The following is a 15,937-nucleotide window of genomic DNA, read 5'->3' as shown; positions in this document are numbered from 1 at the left end:
ATTGTTCCTTTACTAGGCCTGTGCCAATTATTCCAGCATATATTACTTGGGACATAATATAGGTATGTAGGTAAAAGCATTGAGCATATAATTATATAATCCCAGCAAAATAGGCACAATTATTGTGCATTGTATTGGGTATCAGATAAGCTGAAACTGTGTATATACTAGAGCTGTAAAACTGGACAGAATATCATAACCAGTTACTGGGCAAATCATAACTGCCGTCTGCCGGTTATCCAGTTAACTGAACTTAACAAAATTTTCTCTAATTTTTATGCTGGACTTTATTTTTAAGCCATGTGCACCTTAATTTTATAGTTGATTATACTTGTAGTGGCCATAGTAATAAGCAACAAGTCATTATACATAAAGCTGAATCCTACGATATCAATGTTGAAGAATGAAAAGAGTTCCCTATCCATACATTTTTGAGTGAAAATATTAGGGATCAGTTATCCGGTTATGAGAAAAAGTAACTGATAACTGAATTTATAAAAATAACTGGTTGATTAATTGGTTAACCAGTTAAGTGTTAGTATTATTGTTTGGTTCATATTGGGATATAGTCTAATAATAAAGGCAAACACAATAAAAGTCAGCTATATAGTTGTGAAGGGTAGAGTTAGCTAAAGATCTGTTAGAACAGTCATCACATTTTGGAATATCCTAATAAAATGTTAACAGATGTATCAAATACTCTAATAGAGCAATCAAAAGTGAATTGTTTCACTGCTTGAAGGTTCTTAGTTTACTAATTTGTTAAGATGCCTTACTGTAGATATACTGATAGTAAAGTGTCAGTAGACTTAAGTATATGGAACATAATTATTTTACTAAGTTTTAAACTCTCAGTAAAACATCAGTGAATGCGGGTTTACTGAAAAACTACTAAACTAACAAACAATTAACTGTTCCATGTACTGGGGATATACCACTGTAGTAAACTAAGATACTTCAAGCAGTGTTTGTTGATACAAAGATACAACTTTTCAACAACATAATAATTTTGGGTATATAGATACCCAACTGAGCATAATGAGCTAATAGGGCAACTTTTGGAGCATTTGCTCAATGCTCAAAAGCATGCAATTAGGCAGTACTAGTTGTTGTGTGTGCATGTAACTATAGCTAAGCCTACACAGTGCCGTCCATATTCATCTTGCGACCTATTGTAATACAAATCTTCACTTCTGGGTACGTAGCTGTTATACTGATGGCCAACTGTTTATACTTTAACACACTATATAGCACCCTCCACACTTTACTCCCTTTGTTGGCAAACCTTTTTCAGATTGCATTATTCTAGGTCCGATCAATAGTCGATGATTGAATGAGGCATCCACAATGTGATCACTCTTATCAAGAGTCCATTGCTCTTATGCATAATTATGGTGCATGGTACACCTGTACTTGCGGGATGTGAAAATCATTATTCAATTTAAGTTTGGCTCTTTCTGTTCCGATGCACAAAACACATTATGGCTATTAAACTCAAGATAGATAAATGAACTATGATATTATACATACAAATTAAATAATTATGAACTAGCAACAAAGTAGATAGTATGTGCATATATTTGACAGATTTTTCTTTTCCATGGGTTTAATTACATACACACTTAAAAGGAGAAGGAAACCCTTTTTTGTTGTAAATTACATCTTTGTATTCATGAAGTCTGCACAAGAATTGTTATCAGATACATATTGACAGGAAAAAACAACAACATTTGGCTGTAATAATAGGATCCATCCCAGGGCAGATCTAGGATTTATAAAAGGGGGAAGCTAACTCAAGGTACTAATCTTTTGGGTAGAGGTATGCGAAGCACACTTCCCAGCATGCAAAGCATGCTGGAACTAGGGGGGTCTGTGGGCATGCCCCTCCCCCAGGAAAATTTTGAAAAATAGATGCTAAAATACTGCAATTTGAAGACATTTCCTCATAAAATTCATAATATTTTCTGCCTGTAGATACTTTATATACTGCCTTTAGATTATAGGTATGGCTCTCTGAAGCATTTTGTAAAGTTTGGGTAGGTACAGACAACCAAGTACATGATGCACCCCTCTCACAATTGTACAACACTGAATAAGTGCATGTTAGAATAATAATGTTGATAAATGGAAAATTTCAAAATTCTGAGAGCATTTTCAATGGAAATTGTGTACCTGAATTAAGTATTGCCATACATATAACTACACAAGTAGATGAATGAAGCCCTTTAACCAATGCACTTCATTGTATGTATAGGTGCAGTGGAAAAAATTCCAAAACAGAACCAACTACATGTTTCCAATGAATGTTCTATTAGAGTAGTTAACTGACTGCTCTATTAGAGTATCTTGATCTTGTACACCTCCAATGCTGATCCGGGTCCTTGTTGCATAAACTTTAGCATAAATCCACTAATAATACCTTGGAAAGATGTTTATATAAGGTGGTTTTATGAGTATTTGTATTATTAGTGATCATGTAATTATGCCAAGACAAAATTTCATTATAATACTCAGCATATTGATCAAGTAAAGCCTAAATATGAAGGGGGGGGGGGGGGGGGGGGGCTTCAGCCCCCAAAGCCCCCCCCCTAGATCCGCCCCTGCATCAAAGAAAGTAAATAGCTACATCAATGAATGTAAAACAATTGCAATGAGCAGCGATGGACCATTTATTGATGTAATTGTTCAGTAATCCATCTTAGACTTTCTGTATTGTAATTAATATCATGATCAAGACACACGGCGGGTTGTCATGTGGCCAGAACAGCCAGCATGTCATGCACACAAGTGCATTGATGTGAGTAACAAAAACACCATTAATTATAACTGTCATTCAATTTCATATACGTATAGCATGTGTGAACTTTATACAGCATATTTTATTTGCTAATGCGATTATATGCACGATTTACATATTACAGTTATAGAATAGCTATAGTATACCAAAACAGTATAGAGAGATTGTAGTTATAATAATGTCAGTCAGGGTAGCAATGAAGTAAGATCTGTGTTACGCTCTAGCAAGAAATCATTTAGAGTATTTTGTTTATGAAAGAATGATGATTTTCCCTGTCCTTGTGTCAAATAGCAACTGCCACAAGTAAACAGTTTCCTGTTAGAAAATTTCCTTTTTAGAGATGGAGTGTAATCTCTTAGATTAAGTTGACCACCTTCTGGGGCACAAATAAAAAATGTGTAAATATGACATGTTTCAAGCTTAGGAGAATTCGCAATAAGATTAGCAATACCTTTAGTGGTAACTGTAAATACATACAAAACTACATGTACCAGTCCACCATGAGCAGATATTGTGTCCATGAAAATGTCAGGAATACCTATTCCTAGGGAGTCAATACATAACTGCTCCAAGGTAGCACAATTTTGGGGTAACTGTGTTGAGCGAATGTCGGAATACTTTAGGCATTTGAGATTTCTACAACTACTGAGAACATCTTCCAGAGTAATGTGCTGAACATCTGTTGTCAAGCAGTGGGTGAGTGATGGAAAGTTAGATAGAAGCGATGATGATGATGATGATGACTGCTCAAAACCTTTACAATCAGTACAAGTCCAATCTCCACGATATGATTCTAACCCTCTCAAGTTTGAACATTTCTGATATAAGACCGTTAGCCTAGTATAGTCTTCTCCGCAAGGTAACAAAACACATACTTCAATGGCCAGATAGATCAGCCTCAGATCAACCAATATTTCCCATAACCGAAGACGATTCTCAACCTGCTTAATTGATATTCCTAACAGATTTAGACCTCGCAGCTTACCACAACTGGCAATCACATGGAGCCCTTGTAAGCTTTTTAAACAACTACGATTGTCTTTTACGTTTAGTTGATATAAATTAGGACACATCATGGCTAGTTGTTCAAGATGACCGGAATGAAGTAATTTACAAAGAGAAGCATCAAAGTGGGTTACAAAAGTTAGACTGGTCATATCGCTTTTCATACGATTAACATTACTCAACATGACCATTCTTGCCCTATATATTACATTGTTACCATCAGTACAACTGGTCAGTAATAATAGATCCTGCTCCAAGCCTAATAGCCCACATTTGCTGGCTTTCACATATGGAAGAATACACGATTGACCAAACTGCAACTGAAACTCTGGTAATACAGGATAAAGATCCATAGGAACCTTGAGGCTTCGATACACATTAAGATAGCCAGTCTGACCAGGTGGTGAACTAGGATTGGAACGAACCCATTAATCTATTAATGTTGTTGGTGGAATGTGTACAATACTAACAACATTCAATGTTTGTGGATGAAATCCTTCTTTTACCCACTTGTCCATCCATAATTGCAGCGCCACATCAAAAGAAAAGGAACGAGTAGGACCACGTGTTTGTTTTTTAGGCCTTTCTCTGACTGTGAGCTCCTTTAGTCTAGCACCAATCGAAATTAAAGGATTAATGTCATCACCGTGATACCACAGAACATCCAGACTCTCTAGGTTCCTCATAGGTTCTATAGCTTTTCCCAGTTGATCAGTACTTAATTTACTGGTTGGAATACGGAGCTCTACAAGATTTCTGCAACACTTCAACATTGCTATCAATTTGGTTGGCATCACGTGATGAGAAAATGACAATCTCCTAACGTGTTCCCCACACATTTTCAACACATTCTTCACATAACGTTCTTCCCTAACATCAAACTGCGACCAGGTAAAGTTCCTCCACAACGATGGCGTCTCACAAATACTACGCAAATTTCCGCGAAACATAACGCATTTTGGCCACCTCTCGACTAACCCTAGTCAGAAAAGAAAGTATGTAAACTAGTAACTCAGTAGGAAGAGCTACTAAATTGCTTGCAGACTTCTCTTTAACATCAAGGTCCTTCATTTGCTCCATCCCTCGCTCCATGTTGATCTTATCATAGCATCCTTGATAGGATCTTAATTACACCACCAGATTCGTATTAACGCTCACTCGAGCAAACCGGATATTTCATGACAGGAGAATGACTGAGCAACTTAACCAACGCAGCTGTACTACAAGTGTCAACTCAAACTCAGAATAATAAGGCTAGTCTAATTTTGTTTCAGCTAGTGAGTATATGTATTTAATTAAGGTAATCATGCCCCACCCCCATCTTGGATAGTTTACTGGGTAGTAAGAGTCATATTGTTACCCATCATATTACCCTGTTAATGGAGGCTAGAATATCTTTGCTTCATTTCTACACCATTGAGCAATGTACGTACCATTAGACATTTTACTATGATCTTGATATTACATCTAGCGAATGGGAAGCACTAGTGAGGAAGTTTGGCCTAGGGAAAGGAAGCAAAGCTCTCGTGTGTGGACAATAGTGGGCTCTTGCAATCTAATGAGTGTGTATTGAATGGTGGAACCTTCTTCTGAGATTATGAAGGGTGGCAGCAAACCTTGTGTTCTAAAATAATTGTGTGTGTGTCACATGTTATGTTGTTAGCTAGTTGAAGCAAGTATGGGTGTTAAGTTGGTGGTTTGTTGGCTTAATGAATGTTTTGTCTTGTTTAAGTGACTAGGTCCTTTAAAAATGTTTATTCGTATCAATAAACTTCTTTTAGTAGGTTGTGTCATTCAATACAGCTGTTTACTTCCATTTAATACAGATCACGAGAGCCCACTATTGCCCACACACTTGAGAGAGCTTTGCTTCCTTGCCCTACCTATAGGCCAAACTTCTTCACTAGCACTTCCAATTTGTTAAATTAAGATTTAACTCTATGGTTCAAATTAAAAAGCTACTTTTCCTTATTTAGTAATCACATAGTGATTTGCAATTGGTTTGCAATTGGTTTGCCATACATTTAGCCCCAAAAGTAGGAGTGCTATTAATCCTACTGTAAATTGCACTGGTAGTTTCTGTAATTGCACTGTTACTCTAACAGTATGGTGTCTGTCGGAACTAAATTGATGACTGGTATTGCCATAGTGATAGATGCCCATAGCATAGCAACAATGTAATTGTTTAGCAATGGTTGCTAGCTAACCATTGCTAAGTGTGATAAGTCTTTTGCCATGGTTTATTTTCAAATTCCTGTTGCTTTGTAACAGTTTCTAGTGCAGAAGGTGGTCACTATATGATTACTTATGCAAATCATTCCTGATGCAGTTCTACAGCTAGTTCACCTCACTACATAGCACTAGTTGCAACTGTATCTTTCATTAACACAGTAAGCTTACTATAGCCATTTACCCAGTAAATGGTATGTTATATGTATAATTCCGTTAAGCTACAACAAATTACAGTGTTTCGCATAATGGTAGTCACTCCCTTCAACAGATACACAAAATTTACCCAGCAAGTTGTCAGCTGATACAATATAAAGAGACCACAACATGTAAGTTATACCCATTAAAACTTTTTAATTTATTGACCTACATTTGTTTTCTTCCCATTCTTAATTTCTAAACCAGTTTTTATCCTGCTTGGTCCATTTCATCATAGTTCCCTACCCTACACAAAGAATAAAAATGTAAGTTGGGTAATACACACCTGCTTATGGCCAAACACCACTCACGCATACAACGGTCCTTCTCTTTTTGTTCTTCGTCTCTAAACTCTGAAAAGAAAAACATGTGTCACCTGATGAAAGACGTTGAAGTCAGAAATGCATTGTGACTGAGTAATTAAGACTGTTCTTTTCTATATATGGCTAATACATTATATGTGTCAGTCATATACCTTCACACTCGGACGGATAGTTAAATCCAGAGTGAGAACACTTTTCTTTCACATACACATACACACACACAACACACACACCATACTTTACATAGTTTTATATTTAACTCATTCAATTAATTTCCAAACTAAGAAATGTCTGACAGTGATTCAGAAGTAGAGGTACATGTACTAGATGATGGTCATGATAACACCAGCAAGCAAGAGTAGGGACAGATCCAGAAGCTGGCAAGGGGACGGGCACAAACAGGCTAAGCTGTAGGTGGTTGGGGAGAGCCAGATTCTCGTTAGTTGCTGCAGTTTTGAAGCAGCAAATAATTACCTCTTAGTAGTGTCTCACTATTGATTTTGCCATTTTGGCCTTTGCAGATGGTTGTGAAGTCTTAAAAAGGCTCTGAATGTCTTAAACAACATCAATACAATAATTATTTTTAGATGCGCTTAGCACGCACGAAGGTGCTGGGTGACAATATCACAGTTAGTTTGACTTTGCTTCACTTTGGTTTCAGGTGAATTTGTAATAAATGTGCATATTTTCATGAGATAAACTGATCTTGGCCTGACATAAAGGTTAGTATTTTAATCAGAAGTATGCCTGGTTCCTCCACAAGGTGAGGGGGGGCATTTGCCCCAAATGCCCCATCCTGGATCCGCCATTGAAGAGACCCCAAATATATTTGGGAGGATCCTTATGCAAAGATTGGGGATTGCCACTGGGGCTGAGGCCACCGAAATTCCTAATATTAACTTAAGCTTGTTGATATAACTCATAACTTTTTATTATGTTATACAGCAGTGCTAAAAACCTACACCTACAGATATACTAGTGGACATTTAATCCCTATTTCAGTCTACCCATCTAGGTATCTGGTAAATTGCTTATTGAAGACGAAACATGCTTAAAGCACTCTAGAAAGCATATGGGCAATAAACAGAATTTTCTGTGTTTTACTGGACTTCAATCTCTGTTCATCCTGAAAAATGTAGGTACAACATTTAATGGTACCTCCCATAATCGAATTGCTTTAGGAATGCTTATAAAACAAATGGAGTGGTATAACTTGTGTTGGTGTGGGTGATTTCACTCACTACTATAGGCCATTAGCCTGTAATATGCTTGGGAGAGCAAAGCAAATCAATGATCGAAAGTGAGATTTACAATGCTTGGAGTCTTTTCTGCTAGCAGGTCTCTAACCATTTTAGTGACTTGCTGGCAGGTCTGTTAGTGGATTTTAAAGACCTCATTGTCTCCCAAAGATCAAAGCATCTATGCATACCATTTTCTAAGTGTAGGTTAGAGACCTAGCACGAGAATCTTCGCGGATTTTAAAAACCTTGCTTCGCTCGGTTTTTAAAATCCACGAAGATCCGAGGGCATGGTAACCGACTTAGAAAATATATCAGCATTTTATATGGGCATATAGGTGGAGTCATTGTGGGATTGGGTTATATGTCGTACTGACATCATCACACCGGAAATGTAATAATCACGGAAGACTGAATGTGCTTTTGTCGAAGTGCTGAAAAAAAATCGAAGCTCGCACTGCTTCCTTTCACAAGTTCACAAGCCGTAGACTTGGATCCAACACAGCTGGAATGGCAATGATCGATAAGGTCACTCAGGTTAGCAGTAGCCAGTGCTCACAACAGTATAAAGTAGGGCTAAAACGAATATACCGAATATTCGAATTCGTATTTGATTCGAATTCGTTTGAAACGATCATTATAATTCGAAACTTCGAAATTACAGTAAAGATGGCGGACACTAGTAATGACTTGGAATCTTTGTCAGTATCTACAACTGCGACACTGCACTAGAGATGTACCGATAAATCGGATCTTGATCGCGAGGGTGATCAGGTCGGCGGTTGCCGATATGCCTTCCGTATTAATAATGGCACAAACGTTCTGTGAACCGATTAGTTTGTATGGCAAATATGAGTACTAGCTATAAAAAGCCTTTTGGCTCACTACAAACAAATGGAAAGCCTCTCTATACTATTCCATAAAATGCTAAGTTATGAGAATCCATATGACTACGCGTGTAAGTACTGCTATTGGTGTTAAAATATTCTTACCCAGAACTGTTACACTTTAAGAACAAAAATGTACCACAGGAAAACCAAACTGATCATCTGTGTATAACAGCCATCTTCATAACTAATCAAAACACAGAGTAATCTGGACAAGGGAGCATGTATTAAAATATTTGTGGTGCCTAATTGTCTGGGTTGTGTAATAGAGGCCACACCACCATAGGTAGTTGTACAATATAGCAAAGCTACATCACTTCTGTTTTCTCAATGCTACAAATCATTAGAATATACATCATGCAGTAGCTACACCTGTAATTCTATTTGATTTACACCATACAGAATATAGCTACAATAATTTAATCAGTATATAATCAGTATCAGTTCTTTTAGGTACAGATTAATTGGATATTGATACAACTGAAAAATCCTTATCAGTACACCTCTAGTAGCTACATCATCTGACACTTCTACTTCATTTCAAAATCCACCTACTGAGGTTTTAAGATATCAAAATTTTACAATTCATTACAAATAATAAAAAAATAACACACATAGCTACACTGTATTTCAGTATTACACCAAATATAGAATATTCGATTATTCGTTCTTTACTAAAAATATTTGTTCTCTTTCATTTAGAATATTCGTTTTAGCCCTAGTATAAAGAACACGTGTGTCAAAAAGCAGCTTGTGTGGATTTATACGATGGGAACAAGTTGTGCCTTATTAATAATTCAGTGGCACCACAGTAGTACAAAGAACAGCCGGCATGGTTTCGAATATGGATCCCACCCACATTACATGTAGCAAAAAATAACGTTTCTACAAGGAAGCTTACCCATTTAGGTCTTTAGTAAAGTCCATCCATTGTTCAATAAAAGACAAAAACAGCCTTAAAACACTCTAGAAACAGATGGGCACTAAACAGAATTTCCGTGATATTTCTGGGCTTCTCCGTTCATCGTAACAAACATACATAAAACGTTAGATTCCATAATCGAATTGTTGTAGGCATGCCTATAAAATGAATAGAGTAGTTAACTACATGTTGGCCTGGGTGACTGGTCGTCCATTGCAGGCTATCAGCCTGAATATGCTAGGAGGGAGCATTGCAAATCAATGATCGAAAGTGAGATTTGTGATGCTTGAGGTCTTTCTGCTAGCAGGTCTCTAACCATTTTAAGAACCTGCCAGCAGGTATCTTAGTGGATTTTAAAGACCTCATTATCCTCCAAAGATCAAAGCATATTATGCATACCATTTTCTAATATATATGTAGCTACAGAAAGTTTAAAACTTCAGGATTACTTGCCTCATGCCAAGGTGCTCAGCAACCAGCTAAGACTACTGTTGAAGCTAAAATATCAAATGTAAATGGTCTAATATTCCAATAAACTAGCAATACAATTGACCAAAGACAGCTAGGGAATAATTATCATTCTCAAAAGCCATAATAGCTAGGTGATTTTTTGAGCATTGCATAGCTTCCCAAAAGCATATTGTGCAATTTTGTGAGCATATTAGTAGAGCGGCATAGCACCAAAAAATGGGCAGTTCATGCGCTTTGTGATACAATTATGAAACTTTCCACACACATTGTGCTCCTTGTCACATATGTTTTTTTGATATAGAGCCATCACAGATTTGACCTTTGGTGACCTTTAGAGCCATTTTTTCACTGAAAATTAATCATTTTTGACTTTATCTCCCTGAGGCATTATTTTACACTGTTAAAACAGTGTATCAAATTAAAGGTGTTGATCTAAGAACTATATTGACTTCTGTTTGAAGTTTGTATCCCATTCCACTACAAAGTTATGATCATTTTTGTAAGTCATAAATTCTTTGCCCTTGGTGTGTAAATTACTAATGGGCAAGTTCATAGAATTTCATGGTTAATATAAATGATCATAACTTTGGAATACAATCACCTATTGACTTCAAATAAAAGCCGAGTAGTTCGTTTTAGCAACACCTTTAATTTGAAATTGTGTAAAATGATGAGATAAAGACAAAACGATGAAATTTTCAATACAAAAATGGCTGTAAAGGCCACCAAAGGTCAAATATGGCTCTATATCCAAAAAAGGATGTCACAAGGAGTACAACATATATGGAAGGTTTCATAACTGTATCAAAAAGTGCACAACTATCACACTATGCCGCTCTACTATATTGAATAGCCTCATGCCTGTTTGGTGGTACTAACATCTCATTAGGCACCAGCCTCTCTTTTATGTTAGCATACCATATTTGACCGGTTAATAACGTGGCTACTATAACTTTCAGCAAGGACAATCCTGCAGCTACTATGCGAAGACAGCTACTATATGAAGGCAGGTACTATGGACTTGTGTGACAGCAGCCAGTAGTGTTTACACGAATTCACAAGTGACCGATTTTGTTTAATCATCCTTTAATATACTATCATTCCTTTAAACTTCTCTGGCTTATAACAATTCTTTTGTCCGGTTTCTGCTTCAAATGTGTCTTTTCAACACTTGCATCAGTTACCAGTGTATTCAAATACAAGCCGCAGCTCTTATCCAAGGGCAGCTCTTATGACAATAATTCTAGGCTGTGGAGTGGCCACCATACGAGGCGCAGCTATTAACTGGTAATAGTGCTTTGAAGCATAATGCTAGCATCATTATATAGGCAGAACAGTACAAATCTTTAATTGCCTAGCTGTGAAATGCATTCAGCCTACTGTATTAATATCAATCTATTCAAATACAATAGTCGGTAACTCTATTAGAATAGATAGGTAGTCATTCGACACGACTGCTTTATTAAAGTACACATAATGCATAAAGCAATCAAATAGATCAAGACTCATTTGCAACAATATTAATTTTACTATAATTTAAGCAATTCCATGCTAGCCACCATATAACTGTCCATTCAGAAAAGGCAAAACATGGGAAACAGGCGTAAGGCATAAATTTGAGCATTATTATGAGCATAATGGGTTGAATTTTTCAGCACTGCAGCTGCAGCATTGTATAATAGATAAAAATAGGCTGGTGCTTACACCTAATTGGTGTACTGGCATAAATTACTTGTAGACAGCTCTAGTTCCAATGCAGATATACGAAAGTACTGTATGATAGTACTGTATAGTAGGGACCACAAAGGTTTGGGCATGGCCCATGAAAAACATCACCCAAAAACCAGCCTCACTTTTCCATGACGATGATGAAGCAGTATTGTTTAAGCCCAAACAAGCCTTCAGATGGACCTGTCAACAAGTTGTTATGAATTTTTTTTTCAATTATTAAATGGAATTTTCTAGTGACAGACTGACTGACTAAGTAACTGACTGATGCCTTCAGATAAGCATAACTCGATAACGGCTAAGGCTATGGGCTTGATTTTTTTTACTGTTCGATGTCACTTCAGCAGGCCACATGCCTTTTGGCATACCACAGTATGCACAATGCATTCTTCATGGACTTACCAGTGTCCTCCTTTGTGTCCCATTCATCTTTGCTGACAGCGAAAGGTGTTAATTTTGTGGTAGTGTGTGATGGCTTCCCTTTGTAACAGAAATCATCTGTATTTTTCATAGTGAGTATATTGATTGCAGAGGTGCTTTTCAAACAGTTCTTGATTCGTAATGCTGTGTAACAGGATGAACATAGTGGGTCCACCAGTCATAATAATTTTACAAAAAGAAAAGTTAACAAACAATTACACAAGCATTTGGAATTTTCAACTAGAGTAGGGACCATAGCACATTGATAAAAAGTACTGAAACAATTAGAGTAGTGCACGATATTAAATCACAGTAAAACATTAAAAAGTATCACATATATCCCTACTATGCATTTCCATTATGGTATCTTGTGCACAGTAGAGATGAAACACTTCTTATTGTTTAACTGTGATTTAATATATGTGATTTAAGCTTGTTCAGTACTTTTTGTTGATGTGCTATGGTCCTTACTCTAATTGAAAATTTCAATTTTTTGCATACTTGTAAATATTACACATGAACTTCCTTAGGTGAACCAAAAACCATCCGCACAAAGTTCTTTGTAATGCCCACCACGTTGTTGCTAAAAACCTGGTCAGTGTCACGTAGGATTACTTCTCCCCAATCATTTTAGGCCTAATACAGTATTTTCTTGTTGTAGTTTAGTAACAGTGGGTCTAGTTTTCTTAAGTCTGACTTTCTGGCTCCAATCATAGCAATTATGTAACATGTCCTTGCTGTGTACACTAAATAGAAATTCTCAATGTAAACAATTTTTAACATGCTTACTCTGTAATGTGTATAGGTCTAACAATGCTATATTGGAATTGGAGTACAAATGAATTAGGATAAATTATAACTTGGCGTGTACCCGATTGGTGCCCTTCCAGGTTTTATGATACCCCCCTTACTGCTCTAGTCCAATTAATATTGGTAGTAGTTTATCCCATATCCATTTAGTACCTATATGACTTGTCCTGAACTGTTATTTTTACTATGGTTGAAATGTAGTTTTTATGTGTTGTGTGTAGCTTAGTAGTATTGCTGTGAGTTTGTGTTTTGTAATGTTATACAGTATGGAAGAACGGCTTTGCCGAGTACAGTGAGTTTATCAATCAATCCTGTACTTTTCTTACCTACATACTCATCTAAGCTGTGTTTACATTTTGGTAACCACACCCGGCACCCCGGTATAGAAGGGTGCAGTACAACTGCTTTGTAATACTGGCAGGAGTGACCATCTCTCAACTGCAGAAAATCAATTATTGACAGTAGAGACATACAGTGTACGAGCCCTTTTGCCCAGCAAAATTTCATGCTACACCCAGCGAAATCTTAGGCTTCCCCAATTTTCCTCAAATTAGCCTATAAGCTGAATATGTTAGTTGGCTTACCAGGATAGCATAAGTGTACCTGTACACATTCTTGTATTTTCATAATCAGCATCATGAGGGATATAAATAGGAGATTATAGTTGGTTTGACATTGTACAGGAGTGGAACTACCTCATAAGCTTTAGTTGAACTGGACACTAACTAGTGTCATCAAACAACTTGATGGATCAAGATCAAGACAAATCTCGTGAGGAATCTCTTGTCAACCTGTTAACGCTTCCTACCGAGTTGTTAGTTTACATCATCTCATTTTTATCTTCACTACATGACAGAGTAAAACTGAGATATGTTTCAAGATTGTTGAGGTGTGTGATTGAAGGAACACCATCATTGTGGAGGGAGTTTGTGTGGCCTTATTATGACAGTAGTGAGGAATGTAGTGTGAAGAAGGTGTTGAAGATGTGTGGACAACATGTCATAATGTTATCCTTTCCTTACAGTAGAGTAGCATCAACAAGACTGATAGAGATGCTGCAGTATTGTAGTAATGTACAACATCTTAGTCTACCATCAACCAAGTTAGATCCTGAGCAACTAAGAATGACAATACATCATATGGGATGTCTACAAACACTAGAATTAGAACTTTGGGTAGACGATGATAGTGACATTAAACAATTATTTCTTAGTACTGGTCATTTGAGAGAACTCACAATAATTTCAAATAATTATCATTATGATCTATCTCTAGAGTTGTTTAAGCATTGGAGGGAATCACAATTCAGGCCTCCAAGTTTTAATGTTATTGTTCCAACAGATTTTTTCGGCACTGAAAAGTTAGTCGACTATGCTATTCAACTTACCACCATTTGTACTGGTACTACTGCTAACTTCAAAGTGTACAAAAGATCTAGTAAAGTACCTTTAAACTTTTCTCCAATACTTCCATATTTTCAACTACAGGTTGATGGATCTGGTCAATTGACCACTCCATGTGTGAAACTAAGTGACTTTGGTATATTGGGATTGGACAATGATGTAGCATTGATGACTGATTGTCAGTATGGTGGAAGGACATTGTATATGGTGAGGTATCTAACTCGTAATAACTTTGTGAACAAGATCATGGACTCCACATATTTTGTCAGATTTGGTAACCTTAGTTGTGCTACTCATTTTAATCTTTCTTGTTGTTCCTTACTTTGTTCTGGTCACTTGGAACAACTAGCTATTGCTTGTCCTAATCTTCAGAGACTGAACTTGCAAGATTGCTATTATTGTTTGGAAAGTCTACAAGGTCTACAGGCTATTGCTAGTCACTGTCACAACCTACAAGGACTAAACTTACTTGGTATATGTGTTTCAAATGTTGAGAATCAGACACGATTGTGGGAAATATTGAGCAACATGAAGTTGACCCACTTGGGAGTGAAGTGTTGTGTTTTGACATCAAAAGCTGCTAACAAGGAAAGGTTGATTTGTTTGTATCAGAAGTGTTGGACTATTAGAGGAATACAACTACACAATGTTTGTGATTGTGAAAATGATTTTACCAATGATGATATATTGTTAACCTATTTTCCATTACTAAACTATTGTTATTCAGGCCATATATTGCCCACTATTGTGATGAATAACTGTACTGAACTGAAAGTATTCTATTGTGTTTACTTTATTAGATCACTACCACTACCTGTACTAACCTTAGCCCATAATCTACAACAGTTATACATTGATTCACAGAACACTGATCTTCCTGATCACTTCATGACCTCAGTTTCAGCTCATGGTGGACTGGTACATGTAGTTATGAGCGTAAAATCGTTGACATTTGAAGGCATAACATCTCTTGTTAGGAACTCTCCCAAACTGATAACATTATACTTGCGTGCATATAATGTGAATGGCAATGTGGAGAATTTTAATGCCTCACTAAAGAAAATGTTTTACAGCAGAAAATTATTTTCTACTGGTCACTACATGTTGAATAATTATGAGCATGTAGTTCATGCAGTTTTAAGGGGACAAGGTTCAGATCTTTTACCACTTTGGGACAAGTGAAGCACAATATTAATACATTCATTGCAATCATTTTACATTATTTTTTTGATCTTATGTATTGGCACATAGCAACTGGTATAGGTTTTGACTATATATAATTCACAATTTCAAGAAAAGCATTAAATCAATTCATCATGATTGTAATGTAAATTTTATGAAATAATTTTTCACTTGATTTCAAGTTAACTACTGCAAATACAATTAGCTATAGGTAACTTTGAGCTAACCTTGTGAAATTTTCTATAAGATTTTATGGCAAAAACAAGCTTATATACTACCGGGTTACTGGTCTTATAAGCCATAAAATTTTCTAAGTAATTTTAT

The 15,937-nt window shown here is 36.4% G+C and overlaps 1 protein-coding gene across 1 annotated transcript; it reads left to right on the top strand.

Moving 5' to 3' along the window:
* Positions 1-4,923: 4,923 nt before the first annotated feature.
* Positions 4,924-15,741, top strand: LOC136257731 (uncharacterized). Its single transcript, XM_066051021.1, has 2 exons — positions 4,924-5,055; positions 13,712-15,741. The coding sequence occupies exon 2, from the start codon at positions 13,775-13,777 to the stop codon at positions 15,611-15,613; it is 1,839 nt and encodes a 612-aa protein (XP_065907093.1). The 5' UTR covers positions 4,924-5,055; positions 13,712-13,774; the 3' UTR covers positions 15,614-15,741.
* Positions 15,742-15,937: the final 196 nt, after the last annotated feature.

The sequence above is a fragment of the Dysidea avara genome, chromosome 6, assembly GCF_963678975.1.
Source record: "Dysidea avara chromosome 6, odDysAvar1.4, whole genome shotgun sequence".
Lineage (NCBI taxonomy): Eukaryota > Metazoa > Porifera > Demospongiae > Dictyoceratida > Dysideidae > Dysidea > Dysidea avara.
Note: the sequence above shows the minus strand (reverse complement) of the source record. Positions and strands in the feature narration are given on the sequence as shown.

Bases quoted from the DNA above. Each gene is read 5' to 3' on its own strand.
- LOC136257731 (XM_066051021.1), top strand. From the start codon at position 13,775: ATGGATCAAGATCAAGACAAATCTCGTGAGGAATCTCTTGTCAACCTG.